General features: G+C 49.3%; 10 protein-coding genes across 10 annotated transcripts; 5 read left to right on the forward strand and 5 right to left on the reverse strand.

Annotated features, from left to right (window-relative positions):
• Window positions 1-101: 101 nt before the first annotated feature.
• COCMIDRAFT_83139 (uncharacterized protein) lies at window positions 102-2,267 on the reverse strand (the record flags this gene model as incomplete). The annotated part of the gene is made up of 10 exons (XM_007685352.1): window positions 102-403; window positions 458-563; window positions 619-770; window positions 821-886; window positions 944-993; window positions 1,048-1,395; window positions 1,458-1,677; window positions 1,749-1,944; window positions 2,016-2,030; window positions 2,118-2,267. The coding sequence occupies 10 exons, from the start codon at window positions 2,265-2,267 to the stop codon at window positions 102-104; spliced, it is 1,605 nt and encodes a 534-aa protein (XP_007683542.1).
• Window positions 2,268-3,514: 1,247 nt separating this feature from the next.
• Window positions 3,515-5,344, reverse strand: COCMIDRAFT_83395 (uncharacterized protein; the record flags this gene model as incomplete). Its single annotated transcript, XM_007685353.1, has 5 exons — window positions 3,515-3,669; window positions 3,726-4,775; window positions 4,828-5,014; window positions 5,063-5,133; window positions 5,185-5,344. 5 exons carry the CDS (start codon window positions 5,342-5,344, stop codon window positions 3,515-3,517), a joined length of 1,623 nt encoding a protein of 540 aa, XP_007683543.1.
• Window positions 5,345-6,552: 1,208 nt separating this feature from the next.
• On the forward strand, window positions 6,553-8,132 carry COCMIDRAFT_83246 (uncharacterized protein; the record flags this gene model as incomplete). Its single annotated transcript, XM_007685354.1, has 3 exons — window positions 6,553-7,012; window positions 7,062-7,444; window positions 7,500-8,132. The coding sequence occupies 3 exons, from the start codon at window positions 6,553-6,555 to the stop codon at window positions 8,130-8,132; spliced, it is 1,476 nt and encodes a 491-aa protein (XP_007683544.1).
• Window positions 8,133-8,881: 749 nt separating this feature from the next.
• COCMIDRAFT_1310 (uncharacterized protein) lies at window positions 8,882-9,459 on the reverse strand (the record flags this gene model as incomplete). The annotated part of the gene is made up of 2 exons (XM_007685294.1): window positions 8,882-8,980; window positions 9,043-9,459. 2 exons carry the CDS (start codon window positions 9,457-9,459, stop codon window positions 8,882-8,884), a joined length of 516 nt encoding a protein of 171 aa, XP_007683484.1.
• Window positions 9,460-10,329: 870 nt separating this feature from the next.
• Window positions 10,330-11,307, forward strand: COCMIDRAFT_83368 (uncharacterized protein; the record flags this gene model as incomplete). The annotated part of the gene is made up of 1 exon (XM_007685355.1): window positions 10,330-11,307. The coding sequence occupies one exon, from the start codon at window positions 10,330-10,332 to the stop codon at window positions 11,305-11,307; it is 978 nt and encodes a 325-aa protein (XP_007683545.1).
• Window positions 11,308-11,979: 672 nt separating this feature from the next.
• Window positions 11,980-14,024, forward strand: COCMIDRAFT_1312 (uncharacterized protein; the record flags this gene model as incomplete). The annotated part of the gene is made up of 2 exons (XM_007685295.1): window positions 11,980-13,141; window positions 13,195-14,024. The coding sequence occupies 2 exons, from the start codon at window positions 11,980-11,982 to the stop codon at window positions 14,022-14,024; spliced, it is 1,992 nt and encodes a 663-aa protein (XP_007683485.1).
• Window positions 14,025-15,075: 1,051 nt separating this feature from the next.
• COCMIDRAFT_83201 (uncharacterized protein) lies at window positions 15,076-17,360 on the reverse strand (the record flags this gene model as incomplete). The annotated part of the gene is made up of 4 exons (XM_007685356.1): window positions 15,076-16,075; window positions 16,125-16,231; window positions 16,287-16,319; window positions 16,368-17,360. 4 exons carry the CDS (start codon window positions 17,358-17,360, stop codon window positions 15,076-15,078), a joined length of 2,133 nt encoding a protein of 710 aa, XP_007683546.1.
• Window positions 17,361-19,495: 2,135 nt separating this feature from the next.
• On the forward strand, window positions 19,496-20,359 carry COCMIDRAFT_22462 (uncharacterized protein; the record flags this gene model as incomplete). Its single annotated transcript, XM_007685319.1, has 4 exons — window positions 19,496-19,510; window positions 19,585-19,599; window positions 19,663-19,675; window positions 19,932-20,359. The coding sequence occupies 4 exons, from the start codon at window positions 19,496-19,498 to the stop codon at window positions 20,357-20,359; spliced, it is 471 nt and encodes a 156-aa protein (XP_007683509.1).
• A 1,524-nt stretch (window positions 20,360-21,883) lies between these two features.
• COCMIDRAFT_83420 (uncharacterized protein) lies at window positions 21,884-23,318 on the reverse strand (the record flags this gene model as incomplete). The annotated part of the gene is made up of 3 exons (XM_007685357.1): window positions 21,884-23,017; window positions 23,071-23,099; window positions 23,150-23,318. 3 exons carry the CDS (start codon window positions 23,316-23,318, stop codon window positions 21,884-21,886), a joined length of 1,332 nt encoding a protein of 443 aa, XP_007683547.1.
• Window positions 23,319-23,750: 432 nt separating this feature from the next.
• COCMIDRAFT_83407 (uncharacterized protein) lies at window positions 23,751-25,280 on the forward strand (the record flags this gene model as incomplete). The annotated part of the gene is made up of 2 exons (XM_007685358.1): window positions 23,751-23,870; window positions 23,937-25,280. 2 exons carry the CDS (start codon window positions 23,751-23,753, stop codon window positions 25,278-25,280), a joined length of 1,464 nt encoding a protein of 487 aa, XP_007683548.1.
• Window positions 25,281-25,505: the final 225 nt, after the last annotated feature.

Raw genomic sequence — 25,505 nt, forward strand, 5'->3', positions numbered from 1 at the left:
TTCCAAACTAATGTTACGATCTAGCCTATGTAATAACGCCTACAGCCGATAATTTTAATCTGAAAATTTCTTTACGCCTCAATTGAGAACAAAGTCTCATTCTAGTTTTCCAACGCGGTTGTTCTCTTGATCGTCGTGAAACGGAACCCGAAGCCAACAAGGAACGCTGCACCACTAAACGCGATGGTAACGATAATCGTGCCCCTAAAACCTGATATATATGCCCTGAGTACTCCTTCGACAAACTCAGTTGGGATTCTGCCTCTGATTTCGCTAGCGCCAGCTTCGAGGACCAAAGCAGGGTTTAGCCCGGCTGCAGTGACAGCCAAACGCTTAAGAAGAATGTTCTGGAACGCGGTCTGGGCAGCTGAAACACCAAAGGCGCCTCCCAATGTTTGGATGACTGTTCATGGGTTAGAAATAGAATTCAAGAGGTTGATAACAGAATTGGACTCACAAAGAAGCGTGGCTGTTGTCAGAGGTACGTCGGCTTCTTTGGTCGTGGCTTGGATGAGCATCACAGGGACTTGGAAACTGACACCAACACCCAATCCTGCAAGGATCTACAAAAGTGATATCAGCAAAGGAATTAAAACGAGCAAAAGGTAGTGTACGTACCTGATAGCCGATCCAAATTCGACTCGGAGAATCAATGTCAAAAGTGTAGATTAAGCCAGAGCCGATGGCTGTGACACCGGCACCAATGATCATCCATGGGAAAGCATACCCGGTTTTCGAAATGATTTGGCCGACAACGACGACACATAGTGCTGGCGGTATGGTTAGTGAGAATTTGAGGGGGATGGCTCGGCGCACTTACTGACTGCGAGAATGTACGGTACAGTGCGGACACCACTCGTTGATGCCGAAACACCTTGGACGGATTCTGTTGCTCGTCAGGAACAGGACCTATCATTTACAGCTTTCATAAGCAACGACTTACGGAAGTAAATTGGAATATAATAAAACGTCACTGAAAACGCTGCATTGATCCTGGTAAAGGTTAGCATCGAACTCACATCCCCTCAATCTTAGACCAAAACTTACAAGAAAGAGAAAGTCGACCCAACAGCAACTGTGCGCCTCTTAATGATACGGCTATGCACCATGGCATTCTCGCCTTGCCACCACTGCGCCACGATAAACAGCACGATGAAAATGGCAAAGCCCACAAGTGTCCCAATGACTTTGGAGTCGCCCCAGCTCTTTGTTGTGCCACCCCATTGCATAGCGAGAATGAAGCACACCACCGCACCGATGATGAGAACAACACCAATGATATCCAGCTGACGAAGCATGCCACGCCAGTCAGGGCGATTCTTCGGTGGCTCATTGACGAAGAAGAGGAGAATGAAAAGGCAGGATACGCCACCAACGGGAAGATTGATATAAAAGCTACAATCACACTTAGCCCACTTTCTCACATGCATAATCAACGGAGGAGAAAAGTTACTTACCACCATCGCCACGACACATGGCTCGTGAATGCACCTCCAATCAACGGGCCCACCACGCTAGCAAGACCATACGCCGCACCCATAAGCCCACTGTACTTTGGCCTCTCCGCCGCCGGTACCAGCACAGCAATAATTGTGTACGATCCCGCAAACAACCCTGCAGCGCCAACACCGCAAATCGCACGGCCGATGATTAGCGCGACTGAGCTGGGTGCAGCACCTGCGTATCTCAAAATCAGCCTTTCGTTGCTTGCAAGAGTAAACGGTGTGAAGGGAGGGGGTAAAACATACCGCACACCACACTACCCAACTCGAAGAATCCAATTGAGATTAGATACGTCCATTTTAGCGGGAAGAAGGTGTAGAGTCGGCCCCAAGACGCTTGCGTTGCGGCTGTGGTGACGAAGAAGGCGGAGCCGTACCATCCGATATCTTCTAGACTGTGGAATTCATCAGTGATTTTGGGGATGGCTGTTGAGATGATGGTCTGGGTTCGCGCGTTCAGTCAGCATTTCGGCTTTCCATACCGAGAGAAACTGGTGTTGTGAGTTTACTTACGAAGTCGAGAGAAGCCTGTTTTCGTTTTTGTTAGCTTTTGCTGTCCTTTGCTGCATTTCTTTGGGCGGAAGGTGAAAGGGAAAGGGGATAAGGGAGACTTACCAAGAAAATCGCCAAAACAAGTCCAATCAGCACGAGCAAAAACCGTCCCTTGGATAACTGGATATGCGCATCTTCTTGCAAATCTAGAGATTCCTTGCTTGCTCGCAGATCCTTTTCTGAATCCGGTGTTGCGAGCGTAGTTTCCTTCATCTTCTCCTCTTCACGATAGCAACCGACGGGGGCAAAATCAAAAGTAAAGCCTAAACGTAAGGAAGAAAGAAGAAGAAGAATCGGCAACGACAGTAACGTCTACAGAGGATATATTTCTCGCAGCGCAGAAATGTGTAGTTGTTTATTAAGTGCCTAAATCCGCAAGCCCCCTATGTACGCTTTAACAACACTCAAACATTATTAACACCACACACCACCCCATCGGCTCTCCACTAGCCACACCTCCCCCTCTCTGACTAATTCGCTCGCACGCAAGTTCCGAGCGCGAGGTCGGACGAGCAGATTCCGCGAGATTGATGGGGTCGTGTGCATTGCGAAGGGGGAGGCTGCAATGTACGGAGGTCCGGTGCCAAGGCGGAGGTCCGTCAGCGCGTGTGATTTGTTGATTTGGACAACGAATATAGGACATGAGTGTTTCGGTGGTAATGAACGGAATTCAAAAGAACATAGCATGGTGAGTGAGATCGGATGTAATGTTTTGCGTTGATTGCTTTGCGGATGTCCTGTGAGTGCGTGGTCTGCTGGTCCGTTTGGGTGTCCGATGTGCTGTGGGCTGCGAATGATGAGGTGTTTTGGTGTATTAGTTTCATAGAGTTCTATTCTTTCGGTGACTATCTTTACGCGTGTGAAACATAGTATGTGGCTACACTTGGATTTTCCTCAAGGTGTGTTGATTGGATGGTGGAGATATTTACACTAAAGACACTTTCATGCGCGTGGAAAATGGGGGGACATAGACACCAGCTTGTCATATTACTTCAGTTTTTTATATTCATGGATGCCAAGGCTCGATTTATATGTAAAGAGTGTACAGGGAAGTCAAAACTTTTACTAGTTGAAGTTGCAAACGTGAAGAGCGCGTATGCAAAGGCAGTCCATGATTTTTCCAATATCACTAGCGACGGATGTAAACACTGACAACAAAAGTGACAGTACAAATCAACAAGACTTAAGGTTTTAATCTCTTGTTTCTGTCCCATTCTTGTAATAGAGTAAGATCGCGTAGACAATTTTCCGATGGACCAGCTAGCAAGTGAAGATCATTAACCCAACTGTATCTTGTATAAATTTGCAAATGAAATGTTTTAATGGAGACTAAACTTGTATTGAATACGGAAAAGAGCGGTAAACAATCTAAGACTAACCAAGAAAAGGAAATATCGGACCCAACAACACTCAAGCTGATGCAAGTTTCACGGATGAAGACGCCAACTCTAGAGGCTATTTCAAATAGCAAGATCAGCGGACTCCACCACAGCCTCCTCAAACATGGTATCAATCAACTTCGCCTTGTGCTCGTCCCTAGGCTTGATGTCAAATACGAAGGGTGCCGGTCGTGTAATGAGTAGGTCCGTCCAGTCAGCAACGTGTACCGGGATGTCTGTTGATGTGTCAGTAAGCTTTCGATTGGATGCGGAGATTAGTTTCGACACATACCCACTCCGATCTTATTCTTCTTCTTAGAGACATTGAATGCCCAAGCCAAAGATCCCATAATGGTGACCAATTGGTAGTCAACAATCTCCATACCCATGCAATTGCGACGGCCATAGCCGAAGACATGATGATTGATGACGTTGGGGTACTTGGTGAGAGGCTCCTTGTATGTTGGGTATTTGGGGTTCAAATAGCGATCTGGGTTGAACTCTTCGGGATTTGGGTAGAGAGCCTCATCACTGCGGCGGGCCCATTCGGTAGCATGAACGAGTGTGCCCTTCTCAATCAGATATCCGTCGTAAACATCATCTCTCTCGGCTTCGTGAGGTACGCCGGTGGGGACGGGTGGCCTCCAGCGGATCAGCTCCTTTCCAACAGCCCTGAGAATAGGAAGCTTCGGTGCATCAGCCCATGTGGGAAGACGGTTGGGACCGCAGACTTCGTCAATCTCTTCTTGAAGCTTCTTTTGCCACTGAGGGTAATGACACATTGCTAGGAAGAAAGTCTGAATAGGAGAAGACATGGGTAGTGATGCCGTGATAGCAAGCATGCCAACAGCAAAAGCGCCCTCCTTGTCGTCTTGAACTCCGCTCGGGAACTTGAGGCGCTTTTGCTCTTGAAGAAATGTGCGCGACCATGAGTAACCGTCGATACCAGCTTCCATCTTGGCTTTGACTGCTTGCATTGCACCCACCCAAAACTCTCTCTGGGCATCGTGGCGCTTCTTTTCCCTCCAGTACCAGGGGTTAAGAACGTTCGGTAACAGCATGATGATTGGCAATTTGTTTGGCAGTTGTCCGGCAGGTGATATAGCAGATAGGAGACCAGAGGAGCTTTTGTTCAGGGCAGTGCTGAGGCTAGCGTCCTCCCATGCTAGGCGAGCACTCACGCGATGTGTGAACTCCTCAGCAAGTCTGGGATAGTTTCGGTTATCCCTCTTCAGCTGGTACATCATCCTCTTGATCTCAAGATGGGTAAAACCGTACATGTCGTAGTTGTAGGTCTTTGCGAAACACTCGTGGGCGAATTTTCGATGCCTTGTAAGCGCCTCTATAGGTTACTCAGTTAGCAATACTCTAAGCAGACATCTCATGATTCTTACCATTGTTATCTAGTAGGGGAAGATACTCCGCATCAGTCTTAGCGCCAGGAATATTTGGTGTAGGGGCACGGTTCGAGTAGTAAGCACCACGTTTGGCGAGGAGGTCCTGAGCCATCTTTTCGCTATTGATTCGGATGTGCTTAGTGCCAAACAGCGTCAACTGGTAGATCGGACCATATTCATCATGCTTCCAAGCCATTAGTCGAGAAGCAAGAATATCCGGTTGTCTACTCACCCAGTCTGCAAACTTCTTATAAACATTAGTAGAGGGCAATTGGAAGATAGGCCCGACCCATGGTATTAAACCTTCGTTATCATGTTAGCAGTGGTAATAGATTTTCCCCGCCAGAAACTTACCTTTCGGGCCGGGAATCGTTTTGTATTGGGCTTTCTTTGGGTCATTCCTGACAAGGCGGATGATCGCCCAAAGAACGGCACTGATTGCACTAAAGGCAATCGCAGGGGCGAAGACAGAAAGCAGAGACTGCGATCCGGTCTGAATCAGTCCCTCAATCATGATGAATTTGTTTGAGAAAGAGAAAGTGAATTGATGTTGGAAGTGAGTACATTCTATGGCCCTCTCTGCTACCTTTTTATCTTCTTACTCACTCTCAGCTTCCTTCTCAGTCCGACTCCCGTATCCACACATTTGCATGCTACTTTTGGCGCAGCCTTCTCCCTCCAACACTGAAATTGCGTAAATATCACGGTACAATCCACATCAAGCTTAACGTGGATGTATCATCGCGAGGTCCGAGGACTCGCGCCAGCCATAGAGGTCGGTGTTGCGACCACCGGCCAGCCGACAATCATGGAGCGGGTGTGGAGAGCCGAATGCTATCATGAACAGAACATTGTAGACCATGTCATTTTTTTCTAGTATCTGGATCAGTAAGACTGAGCCAAGATTAAAGTGAGCTCTGTTCATCGATCGATACAAGGCATCATGCTATCACGTGATGCACAGCGCTAAATGTCTTGGCGAACATCGATGTTCCTACCGCAAAGCTTGCTCTATTGGTGATATGGTATCTTATTCTCGCTGAATCTAGTTGCCTGGTTGGTCAGTTCTTCGCTGATAGCCATCAGCCTCCATCCAGTGGCATTGCGGATGTCCGCTAAACATTCGGCAAGCCACCGAAGTAAGCACCAAGGAACCTATGGCGCCATGTCGGCGGACATCCGCCATATCACTTATTCACAATCCCTGGTGTCAGCCTAAATCGCAGCTGTTTCGTGTATCTAAGCCTTGTTAGCGCGTGGGATTTCTCCTAACGATCAAAGCTGAGCCAATCGGGTCAACGTAACGATGCTGTGGCACTGGAGTGATACCTTTCTTAGTTACGGGAGCCGTTGCATGCATGGAACTCGGCAAGGAAGAGAATTTATTGATCTATGGCAAGAGTCAAGGAACTCAGCTGTGGCCCCAAGTCCTCAGTAAAAGCCGGCTGGAGCTGTGAATACCGCTGCTCATCAGGACAACATGCTGGGTTTGCAGTGATGAGGCGTTGTGGCTATGAGTCTAGCTCTATGCTCCTTCCATCTTTCTAACGATCGAATACGATATTGGCCCCAAAGACGGTTTAGATAGAATTTGCCAGGTCTGTATAAAATGGTACTACCAGAACCCATTCCAATGGTTACCACGTTGCTTTTGTGTTTATCCCTTATCCCTGCCGCGCACGCATTGCATCTTTAGCGCTTCATCATTATCACTCTGTTACCATGAAACCCTTGGCATCCCTCGCTTTTGTCACGTTTACCCTTGCACAGCATGCACTTGCGGTCACCTCACAGCAGATCCACACAGACTTGGCCAAGACTCTATCATCAGGATCTGAGGTGGTATTAACCACTGACCCTTCCTATGCAACCAGCTTTACACAACGATGGACCGTGTACTCCAAAGCTGAGCCGGCCTACGAAGTTGCTGTGAAGCCTGCCACCGCTACAGACGTCCAAAAGATTATTCAATATGCAACTAAGAACAATGTTCCGTTCTTGGCAACGGGCGGTGGTCATGGTTACAGCACTTCTTTGTCCGGCGTCAAGGGCGCACTCAACATTGATTTGAGTAAATTCAAAAAAGTGGCTGTCGACGCTTCGGCCAATACTATGACTGTTGGGGCTGCTACAATTTTCGCTGATATGCTCGATCCGTTATATGCTGCTGGCAAGCAAATGCGTAAGTTCCAACGGGTTTCATTACGAAACAGGACTAACATGAAATGCAGCGTCTGGTGGGTCTTCAACACCTAGCATTATAGGCGTTACCCTAGGTGGGGGTATCGGACCTCTAACAGGTGCATACGGTCTACTGATCGACTCACTGCTCTCCGTCGAGATGGTAACTGGCTCCGGTCAGATCCTAACGGTATCGGCTACTAAAAACTCCGATCTTTTCTGGGGCATGAGGGGAGCTGGAGTTAACTTCGGCATTGTCACTTCAGCGACATACCGGATCTATGATACAATCAACAATGGCATGGTATACAACGCCGACATGAGTTTCAACGGAGAGAAGAACGAGTCCATTTTCAAAATTTTGCGTACATACCAAGGAACGCAAGACAATAAGCTTGCACTTTCCGTCTCCTCTTCGGTCAAGAACAAAGTTGTAAGTCTTACCACCTCCACTGCAACGTACTATCTGACCTGGCTAACATCTGCAGCCCGAGATCAGTCTCAGCGCCATTTACTTTGGCACTAAAGAACAAGGTGATGCAGCTATCAAAGTTTTCCTTGATCAACAGCCGATATTCAGCAACATCTCTGTTGTACCCTATAACAAGCTGGTTTACGTTGCAAATTTTGGTGGTGACGCGTTCGCTCGCATAAAGGGTGTTAGAGCTGACATGTGGGGTTACCAACTGAACGATGTTACGGTATCCACACTCAGTAGCACATACACAAAGTTCGTCAACTTTGTTCTCGACAACCCTGCACTCGAAAGCTCTGCCTCTTGGCTAATAGAGAAGTTTGGTTTGGGAGTCACCGCAACCATTCCCGACGACTCTACTGCGTATCCATGGCGCAAAGCTGTCGCATATGGCTTTTTCGCATTTTACCTACCTGAGAATGTGTCTGAACAGCTGACGAACACTGCTGACCAGTTCGCTGAGAAGATCCGCAGTGATCTGGCTTCGGGCTGTGGAAATCCTCAGGGCAACGTGTTCCCTAACTATGCACGGGGTACCGAGACGCCAGAGCAGGTTTATGGCAAGTCAAAGTTGCCAAAGCTACGGTCGCTAAAGAAGAAGTACGACCCGAAGGGATTATTTAACAAGTATAATTCTTTTGCTTGAGTTGGACTTGGACACTCTACTGCATACAAATCGGGGCGGCCTTTTTTTTCTTATTTCTTGTCTTTGTCTCCACGCATAGTATAGATCCGAACTGCCTCTACACAAGAGCACAAATCTGAAATATTATGTCATTACTTTCGAACTTTGCTCTACATCCGTTTTTCCACACTCGTAAGTTTACTTTTAGTGATTCGGGAAACTTAACGCAACTAATGAAAATAGTGAAGAAGTTTGTTGGTACCTAGAGTGAATACTCAAAAGTTGAATTTTCACATATTTAATCCCCAAAGAAAATTCTGCACGTCAAATTCCGGATGAAATCTAATACTCAGAGATTTGTACTAATAAGGAAGTGTAAAGAACATATCCAAATACGAGAGGATGTATGTTCATAACATCCATCCTAAGGTCTCATTTCCCAGTCGGCTATTTAGTTTGTTTATTGATGAACATTAAGCAGAAGCTTCTTTGGGTGAGCTTTTGCTTTCATGGATATATGATAAAGGAACAAAACTCGATTCTTTTACGTTATTAGTGCAAATAGACACTCAATACTCAATCTCATAACAACAGCGCCCCATCTAACACTGTAAACCCCAGAAAATTAACAGCACTCATCTACACCCTTCGTACCTCTCCACACACTCTTGATCTCCCACAACTTTCTCAGTTCCCTGCCAGCACCACCACTCAGCTCCAGTTCCCCGATATTGTATTGTTGGCTTCCAGCACACATCTGCGGCGCACATCTATGCCAAAACAGCCACAGCATTAACCAGCACAACCCCAGAGTACAGCACAATCCTGAAGCGGTTGAGCCATCCCCAGTACGCAATCTTATCATGGTACTAATCACACACAAACTCTGGTTAGCTATCAATCAGATAGAAATAAGAGAGAAATAACTCACAATAGCAGTCTGCATCCCCGCATCCTTCTCCGGCAAATCCGCATAATGAAACTCCTCCTGCTCTCTAAACTTCTCAATCAACGCATCATTAATCGGATTCATATAATGCAGCGTAAACGGGAAGATCAAAAACGCCATGACGCTGCTGGCCACGTATAGCATGGTCGTTTTATTGGCGAAGCCGGAAGAGGAGGAACCATAGGCAAGGATTAAAGAGAGAACGAGGTTGGAGGCGCTGAGCGTGGTGGCGGGGACTTGGGCGCGGCGGAATTGCGTATGCCATTGGCGGATGGCGAGGATGGGTGAGGGCGAGATAAGGACGGAGGGGATAGAGATGCTGCTTAGGGCGGTGTTCATGCCTAGCAGGAAGGTGGCTTGCACCAGAGTACCGACTTGGAGGGTGGTGAAGGAGAGCATGGTTAAAGTGGAATGGGATGGTGGTAGTTGGAGAGAGAAGAAGTAGGGGACTGAAGAGATGGATGAGCAAGGTACTTGTTGTGGCTATTGTGATAGAGGCAGTAGTTCAAGCGTTTATATCTAGATGTTGGGTTTTGTGATTTTCACTACGGATAGTCCACAGTATCTTCCCCTCATGTCCGATGTTGCATCTCCATCTCCAAGTCCCACACCACTACACACGAGTCGTAGAGGTAATACGGCTCTCCATACGCATCCCGTACTATCTTGCTTCGGAGATCGAAGGAAACCCAACCTCTTGCATTGGTGGTCGGCGGTTGGTAGTCGGTGTTCAGGATTATCATCAGACTAATGTTGAAGTTCGTCCTCAGCCCCGTCTTGGCAGGGACATTGATACAACGGAGTGCCTGGCATCACGTGACGTTTTACGCTACGGAGTTCCGTACAACGCCAACACAAATGCAGGACAATGACAGTGGGCCAGCATCAATGCAGCTGACAAACAAAAACAGCGAAGACGCAGCACCGGGGCCCCGAGGATACGAATTTGTAATGGTGGGTAACACAAGAGATAGTACGATCCACGGCGATTTCGATTTGGATCGTGACGTTAACTGTGTGACTGTGCCGCAATGCAATCAGTCGTATTTCAGCCCCCAGCCGCACCTTCTTCCTTCGTGCGCAGTTACTTTCACGCTTGAGCTGAAAAAAACTCCCTCAGGATCCTGTCAGCCATCAGCATATCCCATTTACATCAAAGCCCTTTAACCAAACCCCCACGCGCCATAACGCATCTACTACCCACACATACATACATCAAAACACGCATACACATTCCATACTCCACCAAACTTCGCTAAGCCATCCACAATGGCGAGCTTCCCCACTTTTCTCAAGTCCCAGCTCTTCTACAAGCCCAGACTACCGGAACCAGAAACATTCGCTGGCAAGACGGTCATCGTTACAGGCGCAAACACGGGTCTTGGTCTAGAAGCAACACGGCACTTTGTCCGCTGCGGCGCCGCAACCGTCATCATCGCCTGCCGCACGCTCTCCAAAGGCGAAGCTGCCAAGCGCTCCATTGAAGAAAGCGAGAAGCGTAACGGCGTACTCCAAGTCTGGGAGCTCGACCTCTCTTCCTACGCCAGCGTCAAAGCCTTCGCAAAGCGCTGCGAGACACTCCCGCGGCTAGATGTCTGCGTCGAGAACGCCGGCATAGCAACTGGCAAGTTCTCGCGCGCAGAAGGCCACGAAGCCCACATCACCGTCAACGTGATTTCCACATTCCTGCTCGCACTGCTGCTCCTACCCATCATGCGCAGGTCAGCCCTCTCAACGGGGACAACACCGTATCTCACTATTGTCACATCAGAGGTCCACCACTGGACCCAGCTGCCGCAAAAAAAGGAGCCAAGCATCTTCGGCGCGCTGGATGATGAGTCAAAAGCAGACATGGCAGACCGCTACAACGTCTCCAAGTTACTGGAAATCCTCGCGCTGAGGTACATGACTAGGGTGCTGATTAAGGATCGTGCAAAGTATCCCGTGGTCATCAATTGCGTTACACCGGGTCTGTGCAAGTCAGATCTCGTTAAAGATATGGGCATGGCGCCTGTCGTGTTCAAGACGCTGTTGGGTCGTACGGTCGAGGTTGGCAGTCGCACGTTGGTTAATGCAGCGGCGTTACCGAATAGCGCCGGTGAGTACATTATTGACGATCACGTGTCTGAGCCGTCGTCGCTGGTGGTCAGTGAGGAAGGCGCGGAATTATCGAAGAGGGTCTGGTTCGAGCTGGCGGATATCTTGGAAAAGGCTTGTCCTGGTGTGACCCAGAACATTGCTGCGTAGATTCTTGAGGGCACTGCGTTGGCAGTGTTGTGCGGGTGGATTACAGGCGTACTGGTTTAGAGGCACGTGACTCTTGGGATCATATGGTTATCAGTGAGGCGCAAGGGGAAGGTTACAGCGACAACGCTGGGATGATATGAATCTTTCTCTACACTCTCATGCACTTGCTTTACACACGCTGCTCAATTGCTGTCCCACGCTTAGCCCTGTCTCGCTTGGTACAGGCTTTACTCCAATTGCTCTAGCTCCAGTCGGCATACTAATCTTCGTTTCCCGTCTGCTGAAACCTCTAGGCGTGTAGCACTGTTCCTTTGGCATAGCTAGTCGTCGCGCATAGCAGAAAACAATCATGAAGTCTAACAGAGCCCAGCTTGATGATTAGATTGTTAGACAACCTATATGCACAAGCAGAGCAAGAGTAATACTAAAACACTGTCCTAACTGTCGGGAAGACTCTCATACGGTCATACAGCATCTGATCCTAGCAGTTCAGCCTCACTGCTGCTGCTTGCCTTTTCTCTAAACCCTTTCCTACAGCCTTGCATAATCGCCTTCTTGGCAGCAGATATGCGGTTTGGTAAGTTCAGCCTCGAGCATCATTTCTAGACACAACGTGTTGTATAACTTCTTTTACTTAAACAAATCCCTATCCTTCCCTGATACCTCGCACACATGCAGTACCGACGGATTAACTCTAGATTAGAAGAGCTTCGCCTTGTTTCCATCCTGCATCGGCCCGATCAGGAACAGGCAGAATTCTCAGCCGTACCCCACCGAGAACGTGACGACCTCGTTCATTGTACGCTAGAACACTATTCACTCGCGCAAGATCGTTGGACTAGAGACTCTCTCTCAAAAGACCCAGGCTTTTCGTTGGACTGGACTGCAGTGGACTGTCAAGATGAAAACCAGAGCAACTCTAGCGAACCCGATGATTCCCGACTAGACATATCAGCTCGATGGCGCTTCGATTGGGGTGACTTTGTTGCGCTGTCCTACACATGGGGCGACCCAGCAGATAAGAAAGCGATAGTCATCAACGGAGAAGTCGTGAGAGTGCAAGCAAATCTAGAGGCAGCCCTTCGAGTTTTGCGATCCAAAAAGCCTATGAGATCAGGGTACCGCATATGGGTCGATGCTATTTGTATAAAACAAGAAGATCTCGCGGAAAGGAGCCGTGAAGTCCGGAGAATGCGGATGATATACGGTCTTGCCGCGGATGTTGTCATCTGGCTAGGCCCCGAAGCGGAAGACAGCAACAAAGCTATGGATCTCATTCTTACCCTGTCCAATTCGTGCAAGAATGGTACCGACAAATCGCTTGGAGTTTATCTACGAAGCAATCCAGAGTATCTCGTACGTGGATCTTGGCTTGCTCTTAGCAAGCTGCTTGAACGTCAATACTGGTACCGTATGTGGATCATCCAGGAGCTTTGCTTGGGTGGCAGTAAATCTCCTATTCTCTGTGGAGACAAGGTTATCATTTGGGAAGACTTCTTTTCAGCTTTGTATTCGTTTGGGAAGCATAACGTCGACGTCATCTTTGCATGCATCGATGGCGAAAGAAAAGCCGCCGGCCTGACTCCATTTGGGCTTAATAGGAACAAGATCATTCATATCAATCTCGAGCATCATAAGCAAGCTGGCCGTGAGAAGGCCCAGTACATGCCTCTTCTAGACCTTGCGCGAAAATCAGATGCATTGAACCCGATAGACAAAGTGTACGGAATCCTAGGGTTGATGCATCACGCGGTATCTTCCCTCACAACACTGGACTACAGCCTCTCAGTAGAAGAGGTGTACACAAATTTCGCCCGGCAGTACATAGAAGCAAGTAAGTGGCAAGGGTGTGAAGAAACAGTGAAATCTTTGCTGATTGGCTTATAGCGGGAAGCTTGGAGATTCTCGAGCAGTGTCGCTTGAAAGAATCACCAATGCCTTCTTGGGCCCCAGATTGGCGGAATAAAAACCACTACCGTCTTTTTAGTGGACATCACTCCACCTATAGCGCAGGCAGCGCATCGACCGCTTCATATCACTTTCGTAGTGAAGCCTGCATACTAGATGTCGATGGCGTCATTCTTGATGCAGTCGATGGTCTAGGCCAAGCTTACTTTGAGTATGGCACTAGCTCCTTACCAGAACACGCTGTCTTCCAACCGAACAATACTGCAAGTGCCTACGGTTGTGAAGACTCAATCAAGGACGCGCTTTGGCGAACTCTAACCGGAGATCGTACTCTCCAGGGCCACCCTGCTCCGGACAACTACGCCGAAATACTCAACTTGCCGTTCAGAGAATCCTGCCAAACCCCGTTGCCATCTCGTGGAGCAAGAGCGTTGAGCCGGTTTATAACGCAAAGCGCTTCTCTTTCCGTTTCTGGAAGAAGGCTCGATAGCTTTTTCAATAATTCGTTAGATCAATTTCCTGAGACGGCAATCGACGCTGTGGAGCGCATATGGCGATTCACAAGAACACATCGTCTTGTGGTAACGCTTAGTGGAAGAATAGGCATGGTACCCATCGAAGCAAAGAAAGGGGATGTACTATGTATACTCCTTAGCTCTGATGTTCCAGTCCTGTTAAGGCCAGCCAAGAACCCAAGAGACCCTGTCAAACTTGTCGGTAGTTGCTATATACACGGCATCATGGCCGGTGAAGCAATGCGGTGGATTGAGGATGGCATTTTGAAAGTGGAAACAATTTCAATCTGTTGATTTAGGTTGTATTTTGTCGTCGAAATAAATTTTTAATACACGATAGAATTAGGGGCGATGAGAAAGAGGCCGGCCAAGTTGGAAATGCTAGTGATGCAGATGGGGCAAATCAACGCACGAAGCTGTAGTGGTAGTAGTCTATCTACTTGTCGCTGATAGTACACATTTTACCTACACTGTACAGCTTGCTTCAGCCCGTATCCTTGAGCAACGCGTCCTCTTTGCAAGCCTTGCTGCCTGACCACGCCCTTCACCGCCTGCGCCAGCTCCTCCACGTCGAAACGGCCCTGCAATTACCTCGCTTTTGTCCGGCATCCAGTGCTATATCTTGCGAAAGGCGCTATCGAAGGGCGACACGTACACTGTGATGTAGTTTACCATGCTCATCCTTAGCCGGCCGAGCATGGCGCCTATACGTCAAGTAGAAGAAGTCATAGGTACACATGTCGAGTCATGGATGTGGCGTAGTGTCTTGATATTTCGGCGGTCGCCTCTAGCGGGCATTGCAACGCAGTGTTACATCTCTCTTTCCCAGCGTGTGCGGCTGAGGTGGCGTGCGTCCGCGGTCTTGCAGCTGCAAGCATGGATGTTTGGTGGAGGAGGGAGGACGGAACAGACCGACTCCCTATTGTTCCACAACATAGACTTAGCTAAGAGAACTGCACTTTATGCCACAAGTTACTGTAGTACCAGCAACTAAAAAAAAGCCTGTAGGTTTCTGTTGATTGGGAGTCACGGAGTGTAGCATTGTGCTGACCGAAGCTAGAACGATTGAGGTAAAGCCTACCGGTGGACGTGGAATGACAGTTCAGCGGTGCGCAAAAAGCGGCAACTGCAAGTGCAGGTGAGTGTATCTCATTCTTCTATTTGCTTTGTACCACAAGCCTTCTGCTAAAATGCTTCATTGCTGAAGGGCGTTCTTGTTCACATGAGCAATAATGAAAACATACCTCGCTAGTACTTCAATTCAATTCATGACACATCAATTACAAATAATGCTGTTGGCCAATCCATTATACGCTAATGCAATGATAGTGCCAGGTCGTGATTCCTATGAGCTCCATCTATGCAGGAAATACCGGGCCTTCTCAAGCACACTGCTGACAAGATGTGTGGGGTGATTCTCCAGCTTGCTTATGCAATACAGCAAGCTGTTACCGCCCTCGAAGATTGATAATCGTCTATTGTCGGGCAACGTGACGACCGGGGTGACCGCAGGGGTATTGAGAAAGCGTTCCTCATCGCTGGGTAGAAGTGCATCAATACCCACTTCCCGAGACTGGATCCCTGAACTCATTCGCTCTATCGTTCTAAGCGACCAGCAGGCCATCGATGCGCGGTAGATCGCTACTGGCCACCATATGGGTCGGGCGTCGACCGGTAGGTTGTCGATAAGCCGGAAGATCTGGCCAGCATGGAATAAGATATAGTTTCCCCCTTCGGGATAGCGTACTCGGCTCCACATCTCAGCGCATGCCGATAGTGATGACGGAGGCTCCTCCTTGGCACATTTCTCTATGTCAGGGATGCTTGTGCACACATTTAAGCTAACCAGATGTAGCATGATTATGCCCGTCCAATCCACTGGTACGCTATCCATGGTAGCTTGCGAATTTTGATTGAGGAGTGCAGCCAAATCTTGAACCAAATCCTGTGTCTCCTGTAGGCGGCCCAATACCTTGGTCTTGGAAAGGACGCGATGTCTGTTAGTTGATTCATCGTTATCAAAGATGCGAAGAAGCTGTTGTTGTTCCAAGACCATGGCTTGTAGGGGGTGGAGAAGGAGACGCAGGTGATGTGGAGGTACATCATCACTACCTGTTAGTCGGCCTTGGAGAAAACTCCGGAAGAGACCGTTCAGTGACGGTAGCTCGTGACCCATTTGGATCTCCTTTGCACCAGGCCGTCCAATCCAGTCGTTGTACGTTTGTGCGTTCCAGAGGTCGCCGTTATTAGGTAGAGGCACTTGCAAATCACAGTTTGAAAGTACCGGCGGAACATCATGGAGCAAGCTTATCTCAAGGTCTACGTAAACCCATGCATGTACATGGCTACAAAGGTCAGATCATACCACTTGATCAGGTAAAAAGGGATTCTTACCGATTTTTTGTCTCAATCTCTTTCCATCTCTCCCATAGGCTCTCACCATCTAAGCCATGGTTGTGGAGTCCTTGTTCGGGATTTAGAATTCCACTGCTTTTCAACAGCTAGCCAATATGTTAGCATCCTATTCATGTTTTCTCCAAGATGGCAACAACTTACACTTAGGTACTGGCCTCGTTTTGACATGGCATACTGATTTGTGTTAGTTTTACACAAAGGAAAATCATATATGATACATACCGAGATAAAAGAACTCTTCCCGCTTCGCACACAGAGTGTAAGTAATTGTAATGCAACCCCTCCAACCATTGGCTGTGATATGCATCGGCGTTCGAGAACATGGTTCAGTGCGACCATGCACACCTCAATCAAGCCATATGCGAATACATGTGACTCATGGTGATCTGTGAGCATAGCGCCATGTGTAATAACGAGAATGATCAACAACATGCCTACGTCGACCGTGTCAATCTTTAAGATGTCTTGAATGTTGGCGGTGGGGGAACCAGGGAGACCAAGGTAGGGTTGAATCGAGTCAATGCGTGCTGCGTAGATCTCGATAAAGTGCATTAGCACGTGCGACGGAGGCAGCGATACAATGCGGCCAAATAGGCCTTCGGTGGACGACGATGGCGAACTGCCAATTTGCAGCGCACGTTGGAACAGTAGCTGCACAGTGGCCACTATTCGATCCCGGGCGTCATGTGATAAGGCCATAGTACCATCGCTCTTGTTACTGGGTAGCCCATCCCAGGCATTTGGACGGGCCAGGACATTGACGAGTTCACCAAGTACATCATCTGTTGCGTCTGAGCTGCCTATTGGGATGTCCTGGTTCGTCTTCTTTGGACTGGAAGTATATTGACTATTTGTCAGGCCTAATGACATACTCGACTTGATTTGAGGACTTGTAAAAGGTGGAGTCGGGGGGTGGATGGGGCCGTGGAAGAGCCCCTGTTGCTGCTTGTACACCCCATCGTTCCCAGACCCACGCGGAGAGAGATGAGGTTCGTTTGTTTGCATCTCCGAACGTGGCACAGATGGGAAGAGGTGAGTAGATGCGGCCCCATTAATAGGCTCGCCACCCAGGGATACGGGATATGAAAATCCCATGAAGTCTTCGTACCCAGTAAAATCCAGTTGTCCCTGGGGCAAAGTCGTATCTACAAGCATGTATAGTTCGCTGTTGTTTGTTTGGCCATCAGGCATGATGTAGGCAGGAAATTGATCCATTGTTGCATTTTGATTGCCATCTTGGCCAACAGTATTTGTCGGCGTTGTCAAGGGCTTACTACGCGTAGATGGCGTCCGAGAAGCTCTCGGCCGGCGCGAGGAGCACCTGGGTTGACATACATAGTTTCTTGCGACACACTGAGAGCACGGCACCTGGTTGCTGCGTTAGAGGCCGTTGCGATGGTCCAGTATTCCGAGTTCTCGGTGCTTGAGTAGCAAGTCCCCTGACTAACCTTGCGGTCACATCGTGCTTTTGAAATGGCACACCTGGTGCAAGCGATGAGAGAGGCAGTATCCATGTTGAAGCGATATCGAGGTTACCAAGCAGCAGGTAACGTACCGGGATATAAAGATGAAGATGGCGGGACAATGGTCCCCACTGCCTGCAAGGAAAACAAGGAACGATGCACAAAGACGGGACAGACACCGGTGAGTGCAGGAGGATACGAGTATGTAGGATTGCAGGCCTAGGCGACCCATGCGAAATATGTCCTTTACTGGCGGTCCCATCCACTTCCTAAACGTGTTCCTGGACGGCGTGCTGGAACCTGTCTCCGATGTTGCAAGCAGGGGTCGTCAGCTTTGAGGCGCCAGACCCACGGGTTTGTAGCTAGTGGATTTCCCAAAGCATGTTAGATTATGTAAGCATGCCTACCCAGCACGCATCAGGTTGCAGCTTGTAATTATGGCTGTCGAATCAGAGATGCATGTCAAGAAGACCTGCCATAAATGGAATTGCTCACTTAATCGTATAGCACCTGTCTTTTAAGTTTACGACTAGTGTAATGATTCCAAGAATTTTTGAACAATGGTCATCATTGGTCTGAAGCTTATCTTCTAAGGCAGACTAGGATCATTCAACCCATGTGTGCGTGGGCAGAATACGAGCTGCAGCATGGTGAACTTGCGATGCAACTCAGACGCTACGCTGATGGGTTGGTTAGCTGAGGCAACGGTTCGGCTCCACGGCGCCACACAACATGGAAAATGTGCAACATGGTACATGACAGCTTTTTTAGAGCCGAGTAGTTATATGTCGCGACACTAGCTCCGCCCGGACTTTCAGGCTAAGCAGGGTAGGATCACACAGACGTGTATGTGTGAGTATGTGGATGGCCTTTGCCTACCGCTGTCAGTACAGGAGCTCCGCGGATATTTTAGTACGTGTTTGCTTGGTTTGGCTGGATTGTCTGTCATTGACTAGGTCAAGTATCTGTTTTTAAAATAGCTAGAAGCCGCATCTATTCAAAAAAAACCCCTACCCATCGTTTGTAAGGTGTAAACTATGTAAAGTTGAATGATTTTCTTAGTGTACATTACAGATGGCGGACACTGCTAACACAAGCTCTGATTACAACTTTGTGTAACCACGCTCTTTTCGCGTTTCTCGCATTTCTCGCGTTTCATATCGATTCTGGCGAGATAATAGCAGTATAAGGGGATGTCTTCAATTATCGCTAATCAGTTTTTTGGCAACGTATATAATTTCTATGATATCCAAGTCACTGCTCTTCTAAGAGGAATTCCTTGTACAAAATGGAGGTCTGGAGTCGCAAGCCCTGCCCAATTAGTATAGAACTCAGTTAGCGTTGGGTTGAATTACCTTATCTCTCCTATCCCCGGAGTGGTCATTTTGTTGAATTTTATATCCTCTAATGTGGCATACTATTGTTGAAATCCGTCTCATGGCATAAATGTAGCAGGCGTATCTTTCCTGGGCGATATCGCTTTATTATGTGACCAAGTAGTAACTTGAGGCACCCTCTCTTTTCAAGTATTTTTGATCCGGACAGGTCCATGTATTGAGCTAAACTCTTCACGATCTTCCGAATGTTACCCAAAACGGTATTATAAAAACGGAAAGTGGGAAACATAGTAATAGGCCACGGCCCCAAAGCCCCACGCTAACATCTTAGTGCCGCATTCCTACCTGCACGCCCCGAAGGCCGCCCATCGTGCGGCGGGTGCTTGCTTACTAGGCGATAAGCACTGTCTCAGCGCGCCATGTACACATGTCTGATGAATAATTTTCCTATCGGTCGATCGCAGTGCGATGTCTTGCTGTGCATTTAGTAATTAGGTAAAACACTAAAACTGCTTGCATGCACGAGTGAGTGAGCGAGAGAGAGTCTGACATGCAAGTCACGCAGGTGTGCAGATTCGTCATTATCACCATACTAATCGGCCCCCGAAATCCGACCGTTCACGTGACTACCATATACAGTACTACTTTTACTATGTATGTCCCAATGACGAACGTCGAGACATGCCGCCCATCCCCGCATACTAATCTCTTTTCAAGGGTAACCCGCCAGGTAGGCGCCGCGCCGGCAAAGCTTGATCAAACTCAATGCAAGTATTCATGTTAACGCCCTCAATCGGTAGTGATAATACAAACCATGACTGCATAACTCTCCTTGCCCCATGCCACCCAAGACAGACGCATGGTTGCCTGTCCCGGTTGCCAGGGCCCCCCACACCAACTCAGGCGTACTTTTCTTTGCACACTCATCAAACTAGCGACGAATAAGGAAATGCACTTGTAAAGAAAATGCTGATATACGCATGCAGGGCTTAAGAGTGCCGGTACATGGGGGCGTGGGCCGGTTAGCCGTGTCTGCAGGCGCGGAAACACGGTTCGTTATCTCTATACCCGTTTAGAAGATGTTCTTAGTTCTGCACTGCAACCGACAGCATTAGCAAATAGGTGTGATACACAAGAAGAACGAAGACAAGACGAAAAAGATGAGCAAGTATTGCCGAACCTGCCGGCGGGTTTCCAGGGGCCCAATGGCGCAATTGCCGAGGCGTATTACCTGCATGAAATGACCAACAAAGTCATTCTCCTCCGCTTTCTGATCAGCCCCATCCCACAGCTTTGTTCGAAACAAAAATGGGTTACACGGAAGGAATGCGGCTCATGCAGTCTACTGTGCCCTTCTCGGTCCGACAGTTCTTCCGCAGCAACGCATCGGCGATCCACTCGGAAAATTCAGTGATTAAGGATTTGTAGGTGGCTGCTGACGCCGAATGGGGCAATGGTGCTTGCATTGGAAACTTCAATCGTCGATATCCTGCAGTTTTCTCGCTTGGGCCTGCTCACTTTGTCCCCCAAACCTCGCAGACTCCACTCATCAGCATATGATATGTACGCATCGGCTCAGGGTAAAAATGCGGATGGTGCATTGCCGCATGCATGTAAGTATATACTTACATTTCTGTATACACATGTCAAGGCTCCATATGCCGGACGGACAAGGTCTTGAGGACCCTTCTTTATCACTCACTGTCCTGGTATCTGGGTGCGTAGCCGAGCTTCAGTCAAGTAAGATCCGGTAGCATCGCACCCGGCCCGAAATTGAGCACGATGACTAGTGCGGTACTCTTTCCGACGTATACTCAGCCTATTTTCTGCAAATGTTAGGGTCGTGATCATGGAGGTCGACCCACTCTTTGTCAGATACATGTCCTCCCGTTCCCGCAGGCGATTACTTCGTAGGAGGCCTAGAATCCTTGTGGATGAATGAGATCGGGCCAGACTAGGTCGCCGGATACAAACAAACGATTGCGAGATGTACTTCTGGGGCGCAAATCTAGGCTGCTCTCGGAAAGATAAATCCACACTACCATCGCGTGTGGCATATTCAGCGCATGCCAAGATGGGCGGTACGTCCCGGTTGCCGTTGTAGCGAGTTTCATGCATAAATAGATATTCATTTCGCTTGCGTACTAGGAAAAACACAAGTCCATTATGCAATGCTGAACCTGTGGACTTCCGATACTGGTTGGTATGCCTTGTCCGGACAAGGTTCTGAACGGCGACTACAAGTTCAGCGGGCTGCAGGAACAACAAAGCCACTGACAAAGCCACTCAGAACGACAGCACACTCGAATCGATCCCCCAGATCATCTGCCATCTCCAAGCTCGGGAGTGCGGAGGGTGTTCGGACAGGGCTATGCAGACTCTTGGTGCGGTTAAACTGCCGACAACAAATAACGGTAGATCAAGGTGCAGTTCAATATGGATTCGAATACTAGGTGGCCACGTAGGATAGTAGACTTGTCAGGGCATCGACAAGCCCTCGGCCCTGTAGGCAGGGAAGTCGGAACGAATTAACACACAGGGAGAGATCCATATTCCTGTGAGAGTTTGAGTCAACGTGCTGATAGTGACGATATGCGAGGACGATGGTTTGGCTGGCAGAAAGAGGTTTGTACATATACTTGTGCCAAGCCAACTCCTACGTCATTCCTCTTTCCATTCTCACGTGTCAAAACCCGGAGTTTTCGAGTGCAGCAATGTCTGTTTTGAAAAGGTCATTATCTTCTTGAAGCTTCGTCATGTAGCTCAACGCCTCCCATCTAGATCCGTTTTGTTCGTTCTGCTAAAGTACACGGTGAACGTCAAATGAGAAGTGGAGAGCAGAGATACATCCGACACGGTGATTAATATACAAATGGCCCTCTCCAGGCTCGACGATGGGGTATGCTCGCATCATGCTCCGCCATTCTGGCGGACCAACCTACTCCAGAACACGGGTCACCAAACCAGTAGCGACTGTCCGGCCACCCTCACGCATGTTGAAACGCTGGCCAGTCTCCAAGACATGTGGCGCGTGGAGCTCGCAAACCATCTCGACGTTGTCACCAGGCATGACAAGCTTCTCGTGGGCATCCTCGGTACCTTCGGGCCAGAACAGCGCACATGACTCATCAGCAGTGCGGATGAACATTTGTGGCCTGTAGTTCTCGCCGAAACCAGTGTGACGACCACCCTCCTCTTTGCTCAAGACGTACATGGAGACAAGGAACTTCTTATGAGCTTTGACCTGTCCGGGGACGGAAACGACCATACCACGACGAACTTCATCACGCTTGACACCACGTAGAAGAAGACCTGAGTTGTCACCAGCGCGAGATTCTTCGCAAGACTTCTTGAAGGTCTCGATGTCGGTAACCTTGGTCTTGATGGGCGCGGTACCCTTGCCGACAAGCTCAACTTCAGCATCGCGCTTCAGAATACCTCGCTCAACACGGCCAGAGACGACGGTACCACGGCCAGCGATGGAGAAGACATCCTCGACGGCCATGAGGAAAGGCTTGTCAGTCTCACGCTGAGGGGTAGGAATCCATGAGTCGACGGCCTCGAGCAGCTCGTCAATCTTGGTGACACCAATTTCCGGCTGGCGGTTCTCGATGGCACAAAGGGCAGAGCCCATAACAATGGGGGTCTCGTCACCCTCAAATCCATAGCTGCTGAGAAGTTCGCGCATCTCCATCTCGACAAGCTCCAGCATCTCCTTGTCCTCAACAGCGTCGACCTTGTTGACGAAGACAACAATCTTCTGGACACCGACCTGGCGGGCGAGCAGCAAGTGCTCACGGGTCTGGGGCATCTGACCGTCGGAAGCGGCAACAACAATAATGGCACCATCCATGTTGGCGGCTCCCGTAATCATGTTCTTGATGTAATCAGCGTGACCGGGGCAGTCGACATGGGCGTAGTGGCGGTTTTCGGTCTGGTACTCAATGTGGGCGGTCGAGATGGTGATACCACGCTTGCGCTCTTCGGGGGCCTTGTCAATGGAGCCATAGTCGAGGTATTTGGCAAAGCCCTTTTCTGCTTGTCGCTTGGTGATGGCGGCTGTAAGAGTGGTCTGCAGCGTGTCAGTCTGGTGACGTCTAGGACATTTGGTGGGATGTGCTATACCTTTCCGTGATCGACGTGGCCAATGGTACCTGGGAACAGTCAGAAAAGTCACATTTGGCCTGAATGACAAGACGCATACCAATGTTAACGTGGGGCTTGTCTCGTGTGAAGGCGGCGTAGTTGCGGACACCGTTCATCCACCTGCTGGTGCCCTGCGCACCCAAGGCATTCTGCACGGGCGAGATGCCACGCTGGTACTGCACGGCAGCACGCGAAGTGCGCAGGAAAACCTTTGAAAAGCTTGACATGATTGACCCGATCACAGGATGCGGAAGAAGCGAAGGCAAGGCAATTGGCCAAGATGGCGATGTTGGATGAGGGCGGCGAGACTCAAATCATTTTCTTAGCGCGAGAAGATGCTTACGCTAGCCATCGTCCAATCAGGTGAGGGGGAGATCCGAGCTTGCCCACGCTGCATCGGCGGGGCATACCATTGCGGGCAGCAGAGACACAACTAATTATCTTCCTTTTCCTTCAATCAATTGGGGCTTTCTCAACTCGCCGGCAAGGTTGAGAGGGATAAAACTCATCATCTCGGCGTGTAGGCTAGATCCGCCGGTTGCCCAAGGTGGTGCCAGCCTCGACATCTCAATTTGCGGGTACATACTTAGTACTACCCGAGGCTCAACTCGGTCGGCAGCGGCTGTGAAAGTTGCATCGTCATATCCCAAACACTACACATGTCTCTCCGTACACTGACAAGAGCGCCGCTGAGCTGCGTCTCGCGGACCCGTCCTACCTGCACCATGCCATTGCGTGCAAACATCACAAATCCCGCCTGGATGAGCGGGTCAAGACTGGTACAATGGCGGCCCTTCTAACCCAGCACCGCGCGTGCCCATGCATAGCATACTGACGGCGCACAGTATGCCACGCCAACGGCAGACCTCCTGAAGGCGGAAAAGGACGACGACCCCGACGATGTCATTTTCACCAACAACTACGGCGTGCGCAGCATCGAACTCAACCGGCCTAAGAAGCTCAACTCGCTCAATGGCTCCATGGTGCGCAAAATCGTCCCGAGGCTGCAAGAGTGGGAAAAGTCGGAACTGGCGGGCGTCGTTGTCATCAAAGGCAGCGGTCGCGCATTCTGTGCCGGCGGCGATGTCGCGGCATTGGCAGCCTGGAACCGGGAGGGACCAAAGGGACAACAGAGGAGCGCAGACTACTTCGGCCTGGAATACAAGTTGGATCACCTGATTGCTACCTACACCAAGCCCTATGTTGCCTTCATGGATGGCATCACCATGGGTGGGGGCGTCGGACTGTCGATGCACGCGCCTTTCCGCATCGCGACCGAAAACACCCTCTTCGCCATGCCTGAGACCACCATTGGTTTCTTCCCCGACGTCGGTGCCTCCTTCTTCCTGCCACGCCTGGAAGGCGCGCTCGGTACCTACCTAGCACTCACATCGGAGCAGCTCAAGGGCGTGGATACCTTCCACCACGGCGTCGCAACCCACTACATCCACTCCTCCACTCTGCAGCAGCTCGAGGCACGTCTCGCCGAACTCCAGTTCCCCGATTATATGAGGCTCAACGAGCGCTTCAGAATCATCAACGCTACCATTGAGGAGTTCAGCACTGGCCTGCCTGCGGAGCGACCGCATATCTCTGGTGAACTGCGCAGGACAATCGACAGTGTTTTCCATGTTGACCAGCCGGGCATCACAGACATCATGGCATCTCTTGAGAGAGTCAAGAAAACGCATGCAAACTCCGAAATTCAGGCGTGGGCTGACAAGACCATTCAAACCATCAACAGCCGCTCTCCCATCTCTGTTGCTGTAGCTCACAAGCAGATGCAGATTGGCCGTCAATGGTCGATCGCGCAAGCATTCCAGAGAGAGTACTCCATTGCTTCCAAATTCATGGCTCACCCCGATTTCGTCGAAGGTGTGACGGCACGCCTTGTCGAGCGCAAGAAGGAGCGACCTAATTGGAAGCCTAACACCCTTGATGAGGTCAACAAGAGTCAGGTCGATGCGTTCTTTCAATTTGGCAGGGAGCCGCCACTTCCGCTTATTAGTCAAGCAGACTACACGGAATACCCACACGCATGGATCGGGCTACCACGAGAGGATGAGATTCTCAGGGAAGCAGCAGGCAAAAAGACCGAAGACGTTGTCGCCAAGTTGCTAGAAAAGTATGAGGGCAAGCAAGGTGTCAGGGAGAAGATTGCCGAGGTTCTTGACAGATTTCAAAAGTAGAAAGGTATAGCGTTGGGCCGAACCCATTGGTCGGTTGTTCGAGTCCAAATGCCCGTATAAAAAAACCACATATCTGCTGAATTTATTCAGCCTTGACTATTAACCAAACTCCTGGTTTATACCATCTCTTGAACTTTTCATCAACTTCTGCACCATTCTTCCTCAACTCGTCTTTATTCCCTTACCAAAATCACCCGTCTAGAGTTTAGATTGATTCTATCATGG

The sequence above is a fragment of the Bipolaris oryzae genome (assembly GCF_000523455.1).
Source record: "Bipolaris oryzae ATCC 44560 unplaced genomic scaffold scaffold_9, whole genome shotgun sequence".
Classification (NCBI taxonomy): domain Eukaryota; kingdom Fungi; phylum Ascomycota; class Dothideomycetes; order Pleosporales; family Pleosporaceae; genus Bipolaris; species Bipolaris oryzae.